The sequence below is a fragment of the Letharia lupina genome, assembly GCF_014066315.1.
Source record: "Letharia lupina isolate WasteWater1 chromosome Unknown contig_21, whole genome shotgun sequence".
Taxonomy (NCBI): domain Eukaryota; kingdom Fungi; phylum Ascomycota; class Lecanoromycetes; order Lecanorales; family Parmeliaceae; genus Letharia; species Letharia lupina.
Window position 1 is genome coordinate 449012 of NW_023502990.1, and position 20863 is coordinate 469874.

General features: G+C 50.3%; 11 protein-coding genes across 11 annotated transcripts; 4 read left to right on the forward strand and 7 right to left on the reverse strand.

The window, feature by feature from the left end:
* Window positions 1–251: 251 nt before the first annotated feature.
* On the reverse strand, window positions 252–1240 carry HO133_005397 (uncharacterized protein; the record flags this gene model as incomplete). The annotated part of the gene is made up of 3 exons (XM_037296307.1): window positions 252–614; window positions 696–957; window positions 1170–1240. 3 exons carry the CDS (start codon window positions 1238–1240, stop codon window positions 252–254), a joined length of 696 nt encoding a protein of 231 aa, XP_037148289.1.
* Window positions 1241–5385: 4145 nt separating this feature from the next.
* HO133_005398 (uncharacterized protein) lies at window positions 5386–7790 on the reverse strand (the record flags this gene model as incomplete). The annotated part of the gene is made up of 4 exons (XM_037296308.1): window positions 5386–6258; window positions 6410–7043; window positions 7094–7479; window positions 7533–7790. 4 exons carry the CDS (start codon window positions 7788–7790, stop codon window positions 5386–5388), a joined length of 2151 nt encoding a protein of 716 aa, XP_037148290.1.
* A 406-nt stretch (window positions 7791–8196) lies between these two features.
* HO133_005399 (uncharacterized protein) lies at window positions 8197–8914 on the forward strand (the record flags this gene model as incomplete). Its single annotated transcript, XM_037296309.1, has 2 exons — window positions 8197–8201; window positions 8257–8914. The coding sequence occupies 2 exons, from the start codon at window positions 8197–8199 to the stop codon at window positions 8912–8914; spliced, it is 663 nt and encodes a 220-aa protein (XP_037148291.1).
* A 247-nt stretch (window positions 8915–9161) lies between these two features.
* Window positions 9162–10067, reverse strand: HO133_005400 (uncharacterized protein; the record flags this gene model as incomplete). Its single annotated transcript, XM_037296310.1, has 2 exons — window positions 9162–9989; window positions 10050–10067. The coding sequence occupies 2 exons, from the start codon at window positions 10065–10067 to the stop codon at window positions 9162–9164; spliced, it is 846 nt and encodes a 281-aa protein (XP_037148292.1).
* A 216-nt stretch (window positions 10068–10283) lies between these two features.
* Window positions 10284–11453, forward strand: HO133_005401 (uncharacterized protein; the record flags this gene model as incomplete). Its single annotated transcript, XM_037296311.1, has 3 exons — window positions 10284–10768; window positions 10845–10932; window positions 10995–11453. The coding sequence occupies 3 exons, from the start codon at window positions 10284–10286 to the stop codon at window positions 11451–11453; spliced, it is 1032 nt and encodes a 343-aa protein (XP_037148293.1).
* Window positions 11454–11678: 225 nt separating this feature from the next.
* Window positions 11679–13312, reverse strand: HO133_005402 (uncharacterized protein; the record flags this gene model as incomplete). The annotated part of the gene is made up of 2 exons (XM_037296312.1): window positions 11679–13178; window positions 13235–13312. The coding sequence occupies 2 exons, from the start codon at window positions 13310–13312 to the stop codon at window positions 11679–11681; spliced, it is 1578 nt and encodes a 525-aa protein (XP_037148294.1).
* A 229-nt stretch (window positions 13313–13541) lies between these two features.
* HO133_005403 (uncharacterized protein) lies at window positions 13542–15386 on the forward strand (the record flags this gene model as incomplete). The annotated part of the gene is made up of 1 exon (XM_037296313.1): window positions 13542–15386. One exon carries the CDS (start codon window positions 13542–13544, stop codon window positions 15384–15386), a length of 1845 nt encoding a protein of 614 aa, XP_037148295.1.
* A 197-nt stretch (window positions 15387–15583) lies between these two features.
* Window positions 15584–17153, reverse strand: HO133_005404 (uncharacterized protein; the record flags this gene model as incomplete). Its single annotated transcript, XM_037296314.1, has 2 exons — window positions 15584–16693; window positions 16746–17153. 2 exons carry the CDS (start codon window positions 17151–17153, stop codon window positions 15584–15586), a joined length of 1518 nt encoding a protein of 505 aa, XP_037148296.1.
* Window positions 17154–17572: 419 nt separating this feature from the next.
* On the forward strand, window positions 17573–18088 carry HO133_005405 (uncharacterized protein; the record flags this gene model as incomplete). Its single annotated transcript, XM_037296315.1, has 3 exons — window positions 17573–17610; window positions 17676–17782; window positions 17838–18088. 3 exons carry the CDS (start codon window positions 17573–17575, stop codon window positions 18086–18088), a joined length of 396 nt encoding a protein of 131 aa, XP_037148297.1.
* Window positions 18089–19486: 1398 nt separating this feature from the next.
* HO133_005406 (uncharacterized protein) lies at window positions 19487–19919 on the reverse strand (the record flags this gene model as incomplete). The annotated part of the gene is made up of 2 exons (XM_037296316.1): window positions 19487–19746; window positions 19796–19919. 2 exons carry the CDS (start codon window positions 19917–19919, stop codon window positions 19487–19489), a joined length of 384 nt encoding a protein of 127 aa, XP_037148298.1.
* A 157-nt stretch (window positions 19920–20076) lies between these two features.
* HO133_005407 (uncharacterized protein) lies at window positions 20077–20655 on the reverse strand (the record flags this gene model as incomplete). The annotated part of the gene is made up of 2 exons (XM_037296317.1): window positions 20077–20516; window positions 20595–20655. 2 exons carry the CDS (start codon window positions 20653–20655, stop codon window positions 20077–20079), a joined length of 501 nt encoding a protein of 166 aa, XP_037148299.1.
* Window positions 20656–20863: the final 208 nt, after the last annotated feature.

The window sequence follows — 20863 nt, forward strand, 5'->3', positions numbered from 1 at the left end:
AAGTCAGACTAGATTGCAAAGTATGTTACCTGTCGTATACTCCTACCAGAATTCAAAGAGTTGACACGAGGTAACGCTGCCATGGTCCGAGTGTCCTTGTTCATCTCTGAAAAGGACCTGCTTAAAGCCTAACAGAATTCCTCATAGTTTGCCCCGATCGAAGTGTGCTGCTTCGAAATGTGTCGTTTCCAATTCATCGTGATCTAGAGTAGGTTGTGTCTAAAGTCTGGAACCTTGCGCGGAAGAAGTATCTACGAGCCAATGCTCGGTGACATTGCGTTCGTATCGTGATGTCTTCGAAAGGCAGGAACCATTGAGTCATGGAGCAGCAGCATTTTGGCTGCTCGCTTCTTCTTTGCCCGGGCGCTGTCTTCCCGTCGTTGTTCCTTTGTCCGGGGCTTAGCTGCTAGCCTCTTTCGATAATATTCCTCGTCCGTCTTTGGATTGGCTGCATATCGCTTCCTCATATATTCGTTTTGCTTTCGTTTTCGTTCTTTGGTCGAGGATGCAGTTTCTCGCCTCTTTCTATCACTAGCTGTTTCGCGTTTCCTCGGCCGTTGTTTTTCCGTCACTGGCTTAACCCGTGGCTTATTCCTATAGTATTCGCTTTGCTTCTGCCGTTGTTCATCCGTTCGGGGGTCAGCTGCATGCCACTTGCCAACCCTTTCATTTTCCCCTAGTCGTTATTTCTCTACCGCGGAATCCTCCCCTCGTTGTTCATCCGCTAGGGGATTCTGGACAAGCGCATGTCTCCTGAGTCTCTCCTGGCGTTGCTCACTGGTTTCCGTGGCTGCTCGAATCTCACTCCTCCGTCTTGCTTCCAGGATCTTTTTGACGAGCTGGGTCTCCTTTGCCAGCTTTCTAGCATCTTCAAGGGCGGAACCACCCTGAAGAAGAACCTCCCGTAACGTGGTGCCCCCACACCAGGGATGGACTATCTCGGTATAGCCCCGACGGCTGCTAGAAGCAGAAAAAGATGGTTCTCCCGCCCTGATACCGTTCCACAGACGGAAAAGCTTGTACCTTGGAAGGAGTCGAGCTATTTATGTAGACCAATGACCAGGGCGGACCGCAGTCGAAATGTATCGAAAGGCTCGTTGAAGGATTCTTCGGCGAGTGTGTACCTCAAGAGGTGTACGGTATCAGACCCGCTACGATGTAAGACGTACTTTCCTGTAATCGGCGATGTGACAACCGGAAAGCCATCGCTATCTAATGGGACAGGAGATTTCGAGGCCATTCGGTACGCGAAAGGTAGGCTGAAGAGCAATTCGGCTTGGCACAGATGACATTTCCGCGCCAACTCCACGCAAGAGAATAGTAATGCTCTCTCTCGATGGTTACTACCGCTATTTTAAGACCACATAGCACTCCGCAAGAAGAAAGTGAAGTTGCAAAGAGATAGTTAAAGCATCGTCAACGACAGATATCCAGGCCCCTCGAAAGCTGCCTGGTCTGCAAAGTGTCCTCACGGAAAGCGTGCGGCTGAATCCTACCGGAGCTTCCGGTGCGATAGAGAACCAGTGCCTGACAGAGTCACGATCTAAGGGACCTACATGCCTCAAGATAGTACAACACTAGTCTCGAATGATGCTTTGGTTCGACGTGAGCGTACCCGATAAGTCCCAGCAATGATACGACAAGTCTTCAGACCAGAATTAAGACCAAAATTGAAAGTCCGCGGTAGTCGATAGTGTCTTTCTGCGTGCGGACAAATTTATATCCGAGCGCTGGACCTCCAAGCCGGGAGTGGTTCGAGACAGGCGCGTATATGCGCCGTTCTCTTGCTCCAGGAGAGGGTGAGATACAAGTATGGAGGGATATGAGGGATGAGTCCAGTGCGGTGCTAGGAAGGCTTGAGCTCGATTTAAAACCCTTTGGGAGTAAGAGTTCCGTTGTGGTGGGAGGAGCTCCGATTGGGTACGGGGGCTTTTGGTAAACCTCCGTTTTGATGGGAGGAGCTTCGTGTTGGTGAGGTTACTAAGGATACGAAGCTTACCTTACAGTATTATTAACGCTTCGTCTAAACGGGGGCTTGGCAAACCTCTATCATGGTGAGAGCTTCGTTTTGATGAAGTTATCAGCAGTACGAAGCTCTCCACTAAAGCTCTGTTTTGGTGAGAGAAGCTCCGAACTAGTGAGGTTACCACGAAAACGAAGCTCACCATCAAAGCTTCGTCTTGATGTGAGCTTAGGAAGTCTATATTTTAATGAGAGCTCCAAGCTCCGGTTTAAGAGGGGCTTGACAGATCTCCATTTTGGTAATAGTTCGTCTTATACAAGATAGTATACTATAGAAATTTTTATTACCGACTAGTCTTTAAGTATAGAAGACGGCAGCTAAATATAGGGAACTTACATTAAGTCCACGTTAAGGCGGTTCTATACTGAGTCGGCATTAAGGCGGCGCCAAAGCGGAGGCAAGACGAAGGCTTTCAAGACGAAGACAAAATGAAGGCAGAACGGAGCCTATCGAAGCGGAGGCAGAACGAGGCCCACCAAGACAGATGCAAGATGGAGCCCACCAAATCACCGAAGCGTATCGCCTCTTCAAGTTGCTCATTCAACAACGACGCCTGAAGTCATTTGCACTATCCTTGAGTTCCCAACATTGGTGTCTATGTCTACGCGAGCGGTTATCGTGTCTGGTCGCTCCTGTAGGGAGAAGGTAATATGTTTGATGCGCAGGGTTTCCCAGATGGATTCTTCGCATGTATTCGTCCTCTGAAATAACACCATTCACGCACTCGACCATCTCCCCCTCCCATTCCAGTGAAAGGTCGCATACGTCCAAGATGAATTCAGCTTGTCCACCAGCGGGTACAAGAAGCGGTCTTCGGTTTTCTTACCTCCCTGGCGGCACTCTTCGCAGCGGGATGCCCGCCACGTTACTAGCAATGGCAATGGCGACATGGAGTCATAACAAAAGTCCAAGGAGCGCAACAGGAGTCGTCTTCAAGACATGACCAGTGGCCACGCAATCAAAGCGAATTCTGTTGGCCCGAACCTCCGAGCAATTGGCGCCGCAGCCTTTTTCAGGATTGGCTTCCCTTCTGTGTCGATACCGGCCAGGACTTGTAGGTCTTGAGCTCGCGCAACAACGTTACGACATCCGCCTCTAAATCTAGCAAGCCTCGCTCAACACACTGCATCCCTGCAATACTTGTTACTACTTTGGTGCAGCTGGCGATACGTATAATTGTATTCGGCGACCGCGGTGGACGGTCAGAGGGAGCCTTCAAAGAGCGTATTCCCACGGGATGAGGATAATCCAGTTCATCTTTAGAATGTCAGCTTACTCACATCGGATAGAGAACCAGCTTCTATCTTGGGATGCCATACTACATCTGCTACTGAGAAGCAGTACCGCGCCCGGGACATCATATGCTTCACAAGCAGATTGGCACCTTTCCTCTATTGTGCCCACAACGACCCCGGGGAACGTGACCAGGAAAAGGAGCATTAGCTTGAGGCCTGAACTTTCGAACTCACAAAAATTTGAGAGGCCAAATTCAATAGTCACACGCAAGTGACTTGGAATGTACTGAGTCAGGGAACCGCACAAATTGGCTAATACAGTCTTGAGCCAGGGTACGCCCGTCTGACAACGTTCGAACAATCTGGATGTCTTTGAACCTTCATACTTGGCATGCAATACTGCCGTAACCTTTTGTACCCATTTCGTGACTCGCAACTTTAGCAGTTCAAGTATTGCCTTCCAAAAGATGAATTGGTTGTCCAAGCGACAAAGGAAACCTCGGTCTCATAGTGATTGGAGCACAGCAACAAAAGACGAAGCGCAGCAAGTTAGACATAAGTCGAATCCATGGTATTAAACAGGACGTCAGAGTCTATATCGGGTTTGAAACAGACTTGCCTACTCTCCCAGCCTGCGATTGGGGGCCGTGGTAGACAGAAATAGTATCAGGAGAAATCTCTGTTCTCATACATCTAGTACCAGGAATTTTCTGCACTCCCTCTGCAGAGCTCTCATAGCAGGTTTTTTCTCAGTCCGGAGCGACTCCCTATTCAACCGCACGTTCATTTCCGTAATGGCTGCATTTGTTGGAAATGTATGAAGGATTGATTGATTATGGAAGAATATGTGGGCTACTTATACCATGAGAAGCCTGTGGCAAAACCACACTAGTCCTTGACACACCATGGTATGGCCATATGATCATTGCCACCATGAGGGGTAGCTACAACACTTTATGGTGCTGCAGCAAATTCCAACTGCATTGCTCAAGACTATCTATCCGATCACCGTCAGTACAGGTCCAACATCGAAATCCAACAAAATCATTGTCCTCGCTGGGCAGCACTCGCATCATAACACAACGGGAAAAGATCCGCAAGCTTTGAATTCGCTGGCGCACGGTTTCATCGATCTTATTCAACAACCCCAAACTCCCACCCCCCAAAAGCCTTCCCGTCTGTGATGCTTCCCCCCCGCACGGTCTTCTCCAATTCAAGTCATCCATCCTCTCGATCCTCTAGATTTGATCGGCTACGATCCCCAGCCCGAGAAGTTGCTGTGACGGAAGAATGCATACTGTGAGCGAGCATGCAGATGCTTAGATGCCAAACCACTATGGGCGCTTCTTCACTCGAATCGCTTCAAAGGCTTTGTCAGTTGCCAATGATTCGACGATGTGTAAGTGACCGCTTGCCTCAAAGCACTCCCCCCCCGCCCTTTGGTGCTTGGCCTTAGGTTCTCTGGCTAGGGAGCTCCCCGATGACCAGACTCGGTCCCTTGCTGCAGCCGAGCAGAGCGACTTGGCATGAAACGTGGCTTGTCTGGAACGGTAGCATCCCGCAGGGAAGCACTGCTTGTCGATACTAGGCCATCTTGCGGTGCAAGGCCTCTTCCAATTCCTCAGTGGCTTCTTTTCTCTTTTCAATTTCCATAAGCGAGATTGATGGAAGTCCCCTGGCCCTTGTCGAATTGTCAGACTTTTCCCCAAGTACCATTCAAAGTCTAATGACTGAGGGTTTGCATGGCTATCATCATTGTATATTTTGAAGGTTCGTGGCCTACAGGTCACTACAGTCTGGCTCAAGCAAGTCTGTAAGGTTCCACATAATACCGAGATGAAGCCTTAGAAATACATTCCTTTTTGGTTGGTCTGCGGACATCGGTGTCGAAAATCTGGCATCATGAGCCTTACTCAGCTAGACTTTGAGAGTTGCTCGTGCAATAAGGAATGCCGAGTATTCACAGGGCCATCGAAAACATCACCGAAAATTGAGGCCAAGCGGAGGAACGACATCTTTAGCTTGGTAATCAGGCTTAGCGACCTCCTCAATAGCGATGCTGGGGGGTGAGAAGCTTCATAAGAAAGCGATAGTTAGCTGTTACAGACCTACAAACGTATCTAGCCTTTATTTAGTAGCTTTGCCTGTAGGTATATTGAACAACACAGCTGGCTCGCCATGCATGAAAGGTCGATCCACCCTAAAGTATCCTTTCCTCTCGAACTGGATAATATCGTTCTCGCTCAGGTCAGCCACGTTCCCATCAGCCAATGCTTCAGTCCTAAATTCGGTGTGGTCATTGAGACACTCATCAATTTCATCGTCTTTCTCGATGATATCCTTGTTAATCAGGTAGTCAAAATCGACTAGCTCGACGGGGATAAGCTCTTGGCCTTGGGTAGAGAGCCACGTAATCTTTTGCTTTGTTGCTTTGAAGTCGCCTTGGAGGTGAAGCTCGAGCTCTAGACCAGTGACGGTGGAGAGGGTGAGCGGATTTAGGGAATGAGAGATCTTGCGGACAATCGCATTGCCCCAGCTCATGAGGGTAATCTCTTCATCTTCTTTCAAAGACTTGGCATCTGACTGCTCGATGATGATGGTAGTGCTGAACGCGACCTTCTTCGTCCCAAGCGCAGGATTTTTCCCGTGCTTAGGCTTGTCTTCTGTGTATGGTGCCACCCTCGCACCTCTCACATTTGCTGTGACAGCATGGTCCTTATCGATGGCTGTGTGGCGCGGCGCTACTGGGTCGATATACTTCTTGTTCGTCGCCCAGAAAAGCGTCCAATCCAGGTTCACAATATTTCGGGATGGCCCCTGTTTGAGGATGAACTCGCGCAGCGCCTCTATAGTCATACCTCTCCTACGGATGCCCCGAATGGTCGGGAAGCGTGGATCATCCCAACCCCAGACCCTTCCCTCATCCACAAGCTTGGTCAGCTTTCTTTTAGAGAGAAAAGTTCGGATAAAATTCATGCGTGCGAAGTCCCAAATGTAAACCTGAGCACGTACTCGGAGTCAGCTGTCTCTTTTCTAAAGAAAGAAAAAGCCAGAAATCCAGTTGGGGCGGCACGAAGAGGATTCCTCGAGACATGTGTTGCGACCCAGAGGGCGCCACGACTCAAGAGGGAATGACCCCAGATGTACGTACCTTTCTTAACTTCAACGCATCGAGCATCCAGTCGTACTGAGGGTTCCGATCACGGTACTCGATCGTTCTGAGGGCATGTGTGACTCCCTCCATCGAGTCGACGATCGGACAGCAGAAATCGTAGATAGGGTAGATTTTCCACTTGTTGCCAGTCCGATGATGAGGCAGAGGGTTGCAACGGTAAATAACGGGATCGCGCATAGCCTTGTTGGGGTTGTCCACGCTGATCTTGGCTCTAATGCACCATCTGACGCCCTCTTCTGTGCCCTTTTTCATCTCCTCGAAGTGGGCAAGGTTATCTTCAACGGAAGCTTCTCGCCGCTCACTAGGCAGTCCATGCCATCTCTGATGCTTCATTGTCTCCTGCTCAGTGTCATCCGCGTATGCCTTGCCCTCTTTGAGCAAAGTGACGCAGTATTGGTAAAGCTCGTCAAAGTAGTCACTTGTGTAAGTTGTCTTGTCTGGACGTATTCCCATCAGGGCCAGGTCTTCGACAATCGCATCTTGAAACTCCTCTTTTTCTTTGGACGGGTTCGTATCGTCAAAACGGCAAATCAGTGTTCCCTTATACATCTCATGTGCGAAGTAATCATTGAGCAGTGCAGCTTTTGCGTGCCCGATATGGAGATAACCACTTCGCAACATCAGCATGAATGCAGCATGATACGTGAGAGTGGAGCTTACGATGGCTCGGGGGGAAACCGAGTGACAACGCCCTTCTCTGTGTCCGGCAAGGCAATGTCATAGCTCGCTCCTTCACTGCTCTTTGTCGCCTTCTTCGCCTGAGCCTGTGCATTCGCTGAATGGACGGCCGTTACAATCCAAGCGTTGGTCTCCTCAATGAACTTGAACCATCTAGTTACGTTCAACAAGGCGCCTTTTTTTACGGCTGCATGAGCAACTTTGTTGCCTCGGATAGCTGCCCAAACAGAGAGATCTGCGACTGTGAGAGTGTATCCCACAACGTGAGAGCGAAGCGTCAGATGTGCATCTAGCTCAAGCAGTGGACCATCAATAGATTTAAAGTCTGTGGGGACGAATGACGCTGTTCTTCCTAGCCATTCTTTGACCTAAATCAGCATTAGTCTTTGCACATTGGCCCACGACGTCAATATGAGCCCACCAATGTGTCATGTTTGCCTTGCAGAAAGGGATATGCCTCCATAAGGCCATCGATGACTTTCTCGGAACCATACGTAGATGTCTCACTTCCTACGATAATCTCGACAGTAGCATTGTCTCCTGCCTTGAGGGTATCTACTTCCTCGAAGTTGACATTGATCGAGGAGTTAGGATCTGCTTCTTTCGCGTACTGTGCAACCAGTAGAGCCGGGAAGGTGGTGGCTTGGTTCGCCTTCGATGCAATGTTCAATGTTGCCATTTCCTGTAGACGAAGGGCACCCCCGGTCCTCGTTGTTTACTAGGAGAAGGTGGAGATGTTACAATGAGGAGCGTCTTTACAAGCCCAATGGAGAGACGCAGTAAGCGCGTTATGCGCGGGCTTGGCAACAATGGTCCCCAGGTCGAGTTCTGCTTGGCTCACATTATCAGGAGAGGCAATGGCTTCCAAAGCTCCCATAGCCTATCTCTACTCTCCAATACGCTGCTCGTCGTTTAGTTCTCCGGTATTGAGATGCTTCGCCCCCTCAATTCCATCGCGCTACGCCTCCGGTCTGAGCATAAGGGGCTCTAGAGCCCGAGACCAACCAAAGAAAAAAAAGAAGCAACGCACGGAGTTTAAAAATCAGAGCCTTAGCGATGCACTCCAGTTTTCTCTCTGTGACGCGATGCGGTAATTCTCATTCCCTCTCAGACTTGGTACCGGTCTCTAACCTTTTTCCCTGCAGCTACATCCGCGCCTTTGAAGTAGGCCGGAATCCTACCTCTGCTAAATACGATCTTGCCGTTAGACTGCGCACCACAAAGAATGGGCCAGCTGTCCGCAATCGCCTACGCTTACCCCACGCCGTCGATACCTCCCTCCGCATCTGCGTGATCTGCCCTCCTGACTCCCCTGCTGCTTCCCAAGCAAGGAAGGCAGGCGCAACACTTGTGGGTGAGGAAACGGTCTTTGATGCCGTAAAGGAAGGACGCATCGAGTTTGACAGATGTATATGTCATATAGACTCAGCTCAGAAGCTCAACAAGGCGGCTTTGGGAAAGATACTCGGACCAAAGGGCCTGATGCCAAGCTCGAAGACTGGAACTATTACGAAGGATATTGCGGGGACAGTAAATGGTTTGGTGGGTGGAAGCGAGTACAGGGAGAAATTAGGAGTGATAAGGTGTGCCGTCGGACAATTGGGATTCACACCAGATGAGATGCAGCGAAACGTTAGAGCATTCGTGGGAGAGATCAAGAAGGACCTGGCGGTGCTGAGTGATCGGATTTCGAAGGATATACATGAAGTGGTCTTGAGCTCAACCAATGCGCCGGGTTTCACTCTCAATGGAGATTTCAGGGGTCCTGAAAGCCCGCCGACATGCGATCTTGCTGTACTATAAGTTTAGATTGAATGTTCAAGGGACCTCTTACGAATTGAGTTCGTAAAGGGCTCATATCTGGGACTGCGTTTTGCAAATTTCAAGAATCCTGACTTGAAGCCAATATCAGTAACCAGGTCTCGAGAGTGCACGATAGATGCCGCCGGTGGGTCTGAAATGGATGGTTTCCAGAGATGTATTCCGATCGGTGCAGCTCACACGCCAACGCTATGCTACCATGTGCCCAGAGTTCTAACGGCGTTCGACTTTACCGTTTTGATTCTTTCAATACTTGCATGGCCTCACTTGCTTCGCCCATCTGTTTGTATATCCCCAGAAGCTTCAGCAATTCCCCTCTCATGTTCTCGCCGCCTGCAACAGCCTGCTTCAGCGCGCTATTCAGATCCAGTAGCACCGTCTGCTTCAGCCTTAGCACCCTCTCCTCCTGCTTTATGAGAAACGGATGTTCTGGTCCGATTCTTTCCATCGAGCCCTTGATGTACAGGTATTGCTCCATGTGCCTTTGTAATCGGGGGATGCTAATCCCGTTGCTTTCCTCTTCATCACTCTCTTCCTCGCTTTCGCTCGGGATTACTTCCTCTTCATTGACCGCTGCCTTCTGAGGAATGGTTGAGGCGAGCATTAGCCGACCCTCTAACTCTCCAATTTTCCTTTCGATTTCCAACAATCGTCTTCCCACTTGCACACTCTCCCTGATCCTCTTCCTCTCGTGCACCAGCTCCTCTACCTCTTGCCTTCTTCCATCTACCTTGCCCCTGAGGCCTTCGACCTCCCTTCTAAATCCCAACAATCCGAGCCGCACCTCTTCGACCTTCTCGTCGCCACCTTTCAAGCTGCTCCCTAAACTTAAGAAATCCTGGTAATTCTCATTGACGAGATCGAGTAGTTCTTTGTTGAGGTCCTGGCTTCGAGTCCGGAGCTCAGCGCGCAAATCTTCGAGTGTTTGGTGTCGATTGTGAAGGGTAGACAAAAAGGTTGCAGGGTCAAAACTAGGAGTCAGAAAAGACGCGCGAGTAAGGGGTTTTGGGTATGGGAGGTTGTCGTCTGAAGAGGCAGAAGAATCATCGCCGCCGAACTGGAAGTCATTGGTCAGCTAGGCCTTCAGTCAAGACAGGAGTCTTCATAGCGTTCCTACATAAAATCTTTTGGACATAGTAGTGCACGAGTGGTGTGTGTGTGTGAAGCTTGGAGGTCTAAGCATGGATGCGATATGACCGCGCTTAGCGCGCGTTTACTCTGCAAGTTGCAACTGCTTCTCGAACAGACTACCACGACTGAGTAGATACACAGGCTACGGTTCGACACATTGAGTGCATGCTCCACCCTTCTGAGCAGAAGTGTGCAGTGATCGAACTCCAAAGTCGGCGCCATGGCCTCACCACCTTACCGCTCTCCCGCAACATCTCCGCCATACCCCCCTCACACGTCTCTCCCAAACCCCAAGAAACGTCCGTCAGTGAATGTACCACCCTATGCACCTTCACTGAAACGCCAAAAGCGAAGCTCTATACACTCCGCTGCATCCTCAGCTCACCCGCTACGGCAAACTTCATTTCCTCCTGAAGAGTCCGCCATCCTTACTGGCGAGCGCAGTCCCAGCGTGGATAGCGAGATCACGAATATGACTGGAAAGGGAAGCATTGCTATGACTGGTGGAAGGAGAAGAAAGTCCAAGGGCAAGGGAAAGAAAGCAGCGGTTAGTGTGAAGAGTGGCGCGAAAGAGAAAACCGTGGATGGAAGGGAGGCCACAGGTGAGGTGCCCGATGATGATGACGAGGATGACGATGAAGGAGGAGATGATATCATCGATGGTGTGCAGGAAGAGGATAGAGAGGCCGAAAAAAAGAAGCTTGCGTGAGTGCAGCTGGCTTTCTGCAGCATGCCAACAGGACACAATGCTTTCCGAAGAAAACTGACGATTGGCATGCAGGGTCCTTATCGGCGCATTCAACTACGATCAAGAAAAACGCTATGAGTGTTTACGCCGAATCAGACTGAAGAAGGAGACGGTCCGAAAGGTATGTTGCTCCTGCAACCTGCGGTAATGATTTCATCCTGCATTTTCTCACGTCCAGCATAGATTACCAACCAAACCGTCTCCCAATCCGTCCCTCCAAACGTCATAACAACGATCAATGGCTACACAAAGACCTTCATTGGTACCCTCATTGAACGTGCTCGTGAAATTCAAGAGCAGTACGCGAGTCTGGAGACACCGCCTCTAACGCCACCGAAAGTGCCCATCGACCCTACCGACTTCAGCAGCGAACATCCAAACAACGAGATTTTCCAGGCCGCGAGTCCAATGGATGCTCTTGGCCAGCTTTCATATGCGGCTGCAGTAAATGAGCACCAAGAGACCCAGAAGCCGAAGCAGCGTGACCATGGTCCGTTGCTACCAGACCATTTCCGTGAAGCTCTGAGGAGACATAAGCGGGATGGAGAGGGTGGAGGTACGGGGCTGCAAGGCGTAAGTACAGGACTTGGACTGCCTGGGAGTGGTTCGGCAAGGCTGGCCGGCAGAAGGCTTTTCAGGTGAGAAAAGCAGTTGACATTTGGCACTGCCCCGCACGCCAGTGCAACAAGTGCCCCTAGATTTAGCATGCAGAAACACGAGCATCTCGCTCGCGGACGAGGTCAATGTTGATCCTCCAATATCCACGCTGCACCAGGAGATTAATTCCTCTGTTAGAGAAATCGATCCTTTCCCACGGCAATTGACGCCAGTGCTACGCGGAGTAAAATACCGAGTCAAACGAGCTGTTCATCCCCTCCTCCCTCTACCAGCAGGAGCACCACCGCCACCCATTCCACCCATCCCACCCATCATCTTCATCATACTGGCCATGTCAGGCATGCCTCCGCCGCCTGCCCCGCCCATTCCACCCATCATCTTCATCAGTGAGCCCATGTCTGGCATCCCCCCTCCTCCACCGCCCATGCCGCCTTGGCCGAGACTCTGCATTCGTTTTTGCATGGCTGCCATCTGCTGTTGTCGATTCCCGCCACCCATCTGGCCCTGTGCTTTTTGCATGTTCTTGGACATGCCGCCCATTTTCTTCGCCATACCTGCCATGACTTTCTGCTGGCTGAGCAATTCTTCGACCTCTCTGACACTGGTGCCGCTTCCTCTGGCCACTCGAGTCATGCGTGCTGGCTGCTCGACAAATAGTTTGCCATCGCTATCAAGCTCTTTGTTGTTCATGGAATCGCAGACGTAGATCATTCGCTTCATTTTCATGGATCCCTCTTCGTCATCCATACCGCCCATCATCTGGCCTAGACCGGGAATCATGCCTGCCATTTTAGATAAGGGGCCCATCTTCATGATATTCTGAAGCTGATCCCGCAGGTCACGGATTGTGAAGACACCTTCTGCTAAATGCTTCATGGTGTCTTTCTGGTCAAGTTTGAGAGCTTGTACGTGCTCGACAAGCCCTTGCATATCCCCCATACCAAGTAGCTTGCTTACAAAAGGCTGTGGGGAGAAGCGTTCAAGATCGAGCATGTGCTCGCCTGTGCCTATGAAGACGATAGGGGTGTGAGTTGCTGCAACTGCTGAGATGGCACCACCGCCTGAGGCATGGCCATCGGTCTTCGTGATTATAATTGCACCGTAGTCGGCTGTTTCTTTGAATGCTTTGGACTGTGCTTCAGCCTGCTGGCCTATAGTGGCATCGAGCACCATGATAGTTTGGTCTGGGGTTATAGCACGTTGAATCTGAGTCATCTCGTCGAAAAGGTCTTTCTCTTGCCTATGCCGCCCGGAGGTATCAACGATGATAATTTCAAACCGCTCTTTCTTGAACTTAGCCACGCCTTCGGAGGCGACCTGTGCTGGATCTGTAGATGTGAGGGAACCAAAGTATGGGATCTTGGCTTTGGTAGCATTTTGTTTCAGCTGATCGAAGGCTCCAGCACGGAAGGTATCGGCGCACACAAGACACGATTTGAAGCCTCTCGTTTGGTAGTGACGAGCGAGCTTGGTACAGGTAGTTGTTTTGCCTGAGCCTTGGAGGCCAACGAACATAATGACGTTGGCCTTGCCTTTCTTGGGCTTGAACGGTTCGGCATGAGGATCGACAAGTTTTACAAGCTCATCGAAGACGGCTTTTTGTATCAGGCGCTTCTTGTTGACAGCTGGTGGTAGGTCTTTAAAGTTGACTGTGGCTTTTATGGATTTGCGGAGGGTGCCCACAAGCTTGACGTTGACATCTGCTTCGAGGAGTGCGGCACATATCTCTTTTATCATGCCATCGAAAGCCTGTCGAACAGGTCAGCTATCTATTCCAATCGCGTGTAGTCTAGCACTGTAGAGACCTTCTCGTCAAGGTTCTGGGATCTTGTGAGATCCGAGACAGCGGCGTTAATACGCCGACCTAAATCTTGAAGAACCATCCTGCAGCAATACCGACAAATACATCAGTAGACGTTTATACTCGGATATCTTCTAGGTCATTATGATAGAAATCTATCTTGGGTGACAAGTGTGACGTCTGAGTGGGAGAAAGGAGGGGGGGTTTAGCCGAAAAGAATCGCGTAAAACTGCCCCGCCCGGCCGTCAAAATCTCTAAATATATATTGTGTTTACGACTTCAACGTCCTTCAATATTCACTTCAGCACACAATGGCGTTTATAAACGCGAAGAAGCGCAAGCTTGCCGAAGATACTCACAGTGCTAAGATTTTCAATAAATCGCACAAACGACACCATTCCCATCACGCACCGTTATTATCTACCGACTATCAAGCCACTATGCAGCTCAGAAACCACGAGACCGGCAAGGTGGCTAATACCGCCAACCTCACCAACAACAATAATCGCAAGCAGAATATGGGCAGCGATATTCCAGAAGTCTCTGCTAACGAAATTTCTGGCAAGAATCTCAGAAACCGCAAGGTCACTGTGAATTCCGAACCTACCAAACCCAAATCTAACACACATCGCGAGCAACCAGTTATTGCCGAGACTCTTGATTTTCCTGCTGATGAAGCTACATCATTGAGCCTTGAGAAGGCCAAGGCCAAGCTTCGCAACACTTTAGAAGCTCACCGCGCCAAGTCCAAAATCCACGGCAATACTACGGATTCATCCGCTGATGAAGCTCCTGCCCTCGCTCTGAAAACCTTCAAAGTCAAGCCCATCAACACTTCCAAAGCAGATTCCGTCAAGGAGGCCGCCAAGCATCGACAACTTACCAGTAAAATCTCAGATTCCTCCGCCGACGAAGCTCTCGCCGCGAACATCAAGATGGCCAAGGCCAAGCCTACCAACACATCCAAGGCCCCACCTACTAAGACTGTCAGCAAGCAACAAAAAGCCTCCGGGAAGGCCTCAAGTCATTCCGCAGACCAAGCTCCCGCTGTGGAACCTACGAAGGCAGGATCAAGCAAAATGATCGCACAGAAGGAGAAGGTCTCCAGTTCTGAACCTTCTTCGCTCGACGACGTTGATATCTCTATCGCAGACCCTACCGACGCAGGCGCAGATGCTGCCTCAACCTCAACCTCGGAGGAAGTCTCAGGTGGAGAAGACGGATCAGAAGAAGGGGACGAAGAGAACAAGGAGTACTCAGAAGAAGAACATTATGAAGACGAAGCCGGTTCCTCGAGCCCCGCGATAGACGAGTTTGCCTCGGACGTAGAAAATTACCCACGCTCAGACGACGAATTATCTCCCTCCGAATCCGAAGGCGAAGTACTTCGAGCAGCCCGATTCGAAGCCGAGGCCGAATCGATCACCAGCTCTGAGAAATCAATGGCTTCCGACGCCGGATTCGGCTCATTCGGCTCGGACGGCGAGTCCCATCCAGACAACAAAAAGAAGGAGACCTTCAAAGCCGACGACGCCAGCGCCTTCGCATCTTCCATGTCCGCAATCCTAGGTAACAAACTCACCACAACACAACGTGCAAACCCTATCCTCGCGCGTAGTGCGGATGCCAAAGAAGCGGACGAGGCGCTCCTTGATCTGAAACTGGGGAGGAAAGCTAAGACCGAGATTAGGAGGAAGCATCAAGAGAAGCTGTTAAAGGAGATCCATGGTGAAGGGGCAGGGGACATGGTTGGATCCATTGCTGATATCGAAGATCCCGAGGATTATGGGACCGTCTTTGCGTATCAGCAGCGCGAGAAGGGGTTGAGGAAGACGGCGGAGAAGGGAGTGGTCAAGATGTTCAATGCGTTCACCCACGTCCGTGGAAAGACCGTGGAGGCGAAGGGGATGGTTGGGAGTAGGGCTCAAAAGGAGGGAAAAGCTACCGAGATGACTAAGGAGGGTTGGTTGGACTATGTTGGTCAGGGTGGGGAAGGCACGACTGAGGAGGAGGGGTTGGGCAAGGTTGCAGGGGAGAATAGCCTTTCCGAGCTTGGGGAGGAGGACAAGATCGAGAAGCAGAGTGAGCTTGGAAAGAAGGGCGAGTCTGGGCCGAAAGGGAAGCTTGGCAAGAAGCGAGCTTGGGAAGAAGAGTGAGGATGATGAGGCTCGAGATGGCATATCATTGTCACGACGAAAGAATCATGGCTGCATGTCCGAATTTCTTTGAGAGAAGACTGTATTTGAGATGAGGATCGCTACACATATGGCTTGATACACTCCATACCACCAGGCAACGCCATAGCTCCTTGCAGTCAAGGACCATGAATGGACATTAGAAGCGCAGACAAGCATCAGAATTCTCCACCCTTCCCGCCAACGCCTCCCCATGTCGCTGCTCCCCAAACACCCACTAATCCCCACATTCCGACCCTCCATCCTCTCCAAAGCCCCTCGAATCCTTGCCCTTTCCTCCTCTTCCTCTCTTGACCAACCTTCCCTACCTTCATGGCCGGTGCACCTGCTGTACCCTTCACCAACTCTGCCGGAGGGCCTCTTTCGCCTTCTTCGTAGACGATCGAGTGCACGGTTCCTAACAAACCACGATAGGGCCCGACTTCAACGATCGTTTGCATTTCCTTCCCTTTGCTGGTGGATCGGGCAACATCCATTTGACCTCTCCTAAGCACAGTCTCGATCGGAAGCTTCACGACAAGCTCAAACGCTTGCCCGACGAAAGTTGCAATAGAATACATATTGGGAGTTAGAACCGGATCTATGCCAAGCTTAGAGCGCAGAAACAAAGGTGTCGAAGCTGAGATTAGTGTGGGTATCGTGGAATTTAGTATCGCCGCTGGAGCGATTGAGAAAGGCAACGTCCATTTGGGTAGCGTCTTCAAGGTCGCAATTATCGATCTGGGTGGATGCGTCGAAGGTGTCAGTATGAGCTTTGTGCGAGCTATGTCCAGAGGGGTGAGTATCATGCCCGCTAAGCCGGCAGCAGAGACGGCTACAGCTAGCGAGGCGAATGGTGAAGGTGAAGATAATATATCGAGCCCGCCAGCGTAAGAGAGAGTTGGAGTTGCTGTGAGAGAGAGTCCAGGGTCAGGTAGCGCCATAAACGCAGAGAAGAATGATCGGACAAAGGAGGTGATTGTGGATAGAAGGATCGAGTGGATGTAGGTGCTATTGGTGCCTTTCCATATTCCCCAAGGCCCTTCTGCTGCCCAGTGGGAAGACAGTACGGCTAATACGGAGGAGGATGATTTGAGATCGAGGGTGTGGGGAGATTGGTGCGGTTTTGACGGAGGTGGTTGAGGCGTGTGGATTCGTGGAACACCGTCTGGTTCTGGAGAGCCATGCCGTCGCCGTGTCCGTGAGCGTCGAGTTGGTGTATGTGCGAGAGGTGCTGAGGAAGTGAAGTAGGAGGGAGAGTCAAGGTCCGAGTCCTCATCAGAAAACATCTAGGCACCTTGATCAGCTAGAAACAGTACCTTTGGGGGATTATCCCAATACCTCGTACGAGTCTCGCCGATAGCTGCCAGATCTTCTGTGCAAATCATCCACAAATGCCTCCTTCGCTAATGACTTCTGGACTTGACTGCCAGCCTGGACCTGCAATACTGTCTTCGCTACCTCGAATGGCTGGGCCAGGAATACGCTGGTATACTTCCATATTGCCTGTTCCACCAGTCCCTTCATAACCGCAGTAGACGAGGGCGAAGACTCGGGTATGTAGTCTGTATAGTCCATATCCGCCAGGATATTTCGCGCTGAGGAGCCAAAGCTGTTTGTTGACGTAGAGGAGACATGCTTGCTGCCGGCATTTGTGGCAAAGGTTCCATTCTGAGGTCCGCTTGGACCAACGGAAGGAGGTATATAGTATGGTCTCAAAGGGTTTGGACCCTCTCGTGGAGTAGACATTGGTATTCGCTGCACTCTAGGTGTGAAGAAAAAGACAATGGATTCTTTGCCTTGATACTGAATTGGCGGAGAGCAAGTTTCGGCGAGCCGGCGCTTACACTTTCCGTCCTCGTCATATCAATCTTTTTTGACCCAAATGGCAAACAATATCCTTTCGAGCTTCAAACGTATGCAATTCAGAGGCGTCGAGCATGTATATAGTTCGTCAAGCACCTCGTGCTCTGGGGATATGCTGTCGATCAAGTTACGCTACATCAGTTGCTCTACTTCCTTCTCGACATACAGCATCATCACGAAATTTCAGCAATGATGCTTCGGTCTGGCATCTGAAAGAAAGACTTACAAGGACGACAGGAGATTTTGGCAGGCAGACAATATATTCAAGAGCTAGACGAAGATTTTCCACATCCCCTGTGGCTATGCATGGCCACCTTACGCCCCCAAAGCCTGGCGAAGAGTGAGAACCTCGGGCAACATGAAGAGGACTGCGAAGAGGTTTGACTGACGCGTTGGCTTCTGCAGGCTAAACGTCACATTCGTCGATAAGGAAGGGGAAGAGCATAGTTTTCAAGTGGCGCACGGGGACAATTTGCTGGATATCGCGCAGTCAGAGGAGCTCGAGATGGAAGGTGAAACACCCATGGGACGTGAGCGCTGGTAACTTGCATTGACTGAATTAATCAGGGGCCTGCGGCGGATCATGTGCCTGCTCAACCTGTCATGTCATTGTCGAATCCGACGAAATGTATGAGAAGATGGACGAACCAGACGACGATGAGAACGATATGCTGGACCTGGCATTTGGATTGACGGAAACATCAAGGTTAGGATGTCAGGTCAAGATGAACAAGGCTTTAAATGGTCTGCGGGTGAAGTTGCCGAGCATGACGCGGAATCTACAAGCCAGCGATTTTAGCGGAGCGAAGAAATCATGACATAAAGGATTCAGTTGATCAATATGTGTGCAACATCGCCGGAGCATAGGAGTCATAGCGAGCGAGAATTTTCTGTCAACGTTCAAGTACGGTACCAACCGGCAAGTCCACATTGCACTACACGAGTGCACAGAAAAGCTTGACCGGCATCCCCAAAAGAAACCTCAGGTCGAATATCTGCGTCCCAGAACCGCTGTTGGAAGACCTTCTAATCTCAGACATAAACAAAAGACTGAATATCTCGGAGTGATAAAACTCTACGAGGGTTGACCACCAGCCACCACTCAGCACGATACATCAACAGAGATCACGGGTCCGCTGGTAGTTGTTATGCAAACTACCTTGCGCTGTGCGCTTAGGGCATTCCTTCCTTCTGCCTCTTTCTAATGATTCCGTCTGTTTGGAAAGACTGTGAAAGACTATGCGCTACGTCCCACAGATAGAGAGGAAGGTCGCCTTGTACTTCACGTCCATGTTTGCTCATTACCACGGTTTCCAATCCGATGTGTTCGCTGAGTGATGCTGACGAGCATCACTGTGGCCGCACCGATTTGAGTCTGACTCTTCAAGGAAAGGGATGAGAGAATATTAAACTGTGGCATCCCGCACCAGATACCTTGGGACCGTGTGTGCTACGGTCTTGGAACTCGCACCGCAGAGCAGATCTCTGTTAGGGGAAATCGACTCTGCACATCCGAGATACCTTTGATGTGCCAACACACCCGGCAAATCGCGTTTATTGTATGAAGATCGTGGTTCACTGCCCTTGAAAATACCCTTTTAAGACTCAATCGCTTTTGCAATGTTTTCGCAACAGCAAAGAAAGAGGCTACTTATAGATTTCATGCGATGATACCAGTTACCTGAAACAGCTTCCGTCAACCACAAGTGAAGTCTTTGCCTTGCATGACAGGCAAGGCGGTTGGGGCGGCTGCTGGACCGGTAGACAACCGCTCGGTACCTTATTGTTTCCGTCCTTCTCTCCGAAAATTGGCGTTTTCAATCCATGATTTCCCTGTATTTTTCCTGCTGCCTGAGGAGTACGGCTGTATAAAGCTGAGTCATGAGAGTATCCACCTCTTGCAGACCGAGGCTCTTTTCTTCCTTACCTACAGAGATGTATATCGATAGCCGTCTGAATTTGGACCCGACACCGGAGGATGCTAGCCAGATTTGTGAAACTCCTGGCAAAATATAAGCTTCTGCGTGCTCGACGAGAGGCTGGAGGGAGTAGATGGTACGCCTGATGCCCCCCCTGTGATTAGCGAGCTTTTGCCTATCATGAACACCCTCGATGTGTCAACAACGACCATCTACCCACGACAAAGGAGATTGTGAGGCCATGACGATACCTCCCCGCCTAAAGAAGCGCCCCCATGCGCCCCGAAGCAGAAGCTATTATAAAGGACTGATGCTTTGAGGCGCTTTGTCAGAGCAAGCCAACCAGTCATCCACACGTACGACATCAGCAGAATCTTGCGAGTCACTCGAATCCCAATCGTCATCGTCTGCAACAGCTGAGCAGGATCGATCCAGCATAGCCTTTACACTCCTGAATAAGCCTGCGAGATCTGCCATATCGTTCAGAGTCTCAGGGTGGACTGACCCCAGAAGTTTCTTTTCCGCCGCCACGAGTTGTAGCTGAAGTTCTTTCGCTTCTTGCCAGCGCTTTTCATGAAAAAAATGTGGACACTAGGGTTTTCATACTAGTCAACGTATCCGGATGCTTTGGTCCACAGATTCTCATTTCCGCTTGCAAGACCAGCACATTCAGCTTTTCGCCCTTTTCCGCTTTGCCTCGACGCGAAAGGGTCACTGCAAAATCCGCCATGGCCGTTAGTGTGCTAGGGTGTTCTTCGCCAAAAAGTTCTTTGGCTCGCCTCCACTACCTGCAGCTCGAGTTTTTCGGCAGCCCTCGGTTGGCCACGGCTATAGACAACTGCAGGTAGCTCTGACATGCTTGCGAGCATCTCACGAACCTCCGTTCCTCACATATCAAGGACAGTCTTCATAGCTTGCTTCTCGAATATTTTTGCATTGGCGCGCCGTCCAAGCAGTGAGAAAGCTACCACTAGATTGACCATACTTGCCAGTATGACATGGTGCTCTTCGCTGTTGATGTGCCGGCATCTATCCAAGACTTTCAAGTCAAGTGCTATAGCTTCTTCGTACCGCTCCTGATGGGTGATGATTGAGGCCAGATCTGCCATCCTGGACAAAGTTTCTGAATGATCCTGACCGAAGACACGTGACTTCTTCTCCACCAGCTTTCTACAAAGATCCCCAGCATGAGCCCATTGCCGTCGATTTGTGAAGCTTTGCACCATATTGGTGATCGTCAATAATGTGGATAGGTACTCAAGCCCGAATATTTTTTTCTTCCTCTTCATGACTTGCATTTCAAGCTCTTCAGCTTTTCTCTCCCGTCCTTGATTAGCAATAATCGATGCAAGATTACCCATATATGTCAGTGTATCGGGATGATTTGGACCGCGTAGTCACCTACTAGCCTCTAGAATTTGCGTCATTGACTCTTCAGCTTCCCCCCATCGGCCGTACTCTGCCATGGTAGCTGCAAGATTTGCCAAGTCTGCCAGTGTGTCATGGTGCTCTCGTCCCCACGTTCCACGGCTGGTGGTCACCATGCGTCTTTGCAATCGTTCTGCCTCCTCTAAGTTGCCGCGCCCAAGTAGAAAGCATGCCAAATTGGACACGGAAGTCAAGTTCTCGTACTAATACTCCCCCAATATCTCTTGAGGTATCTGCATAACATGT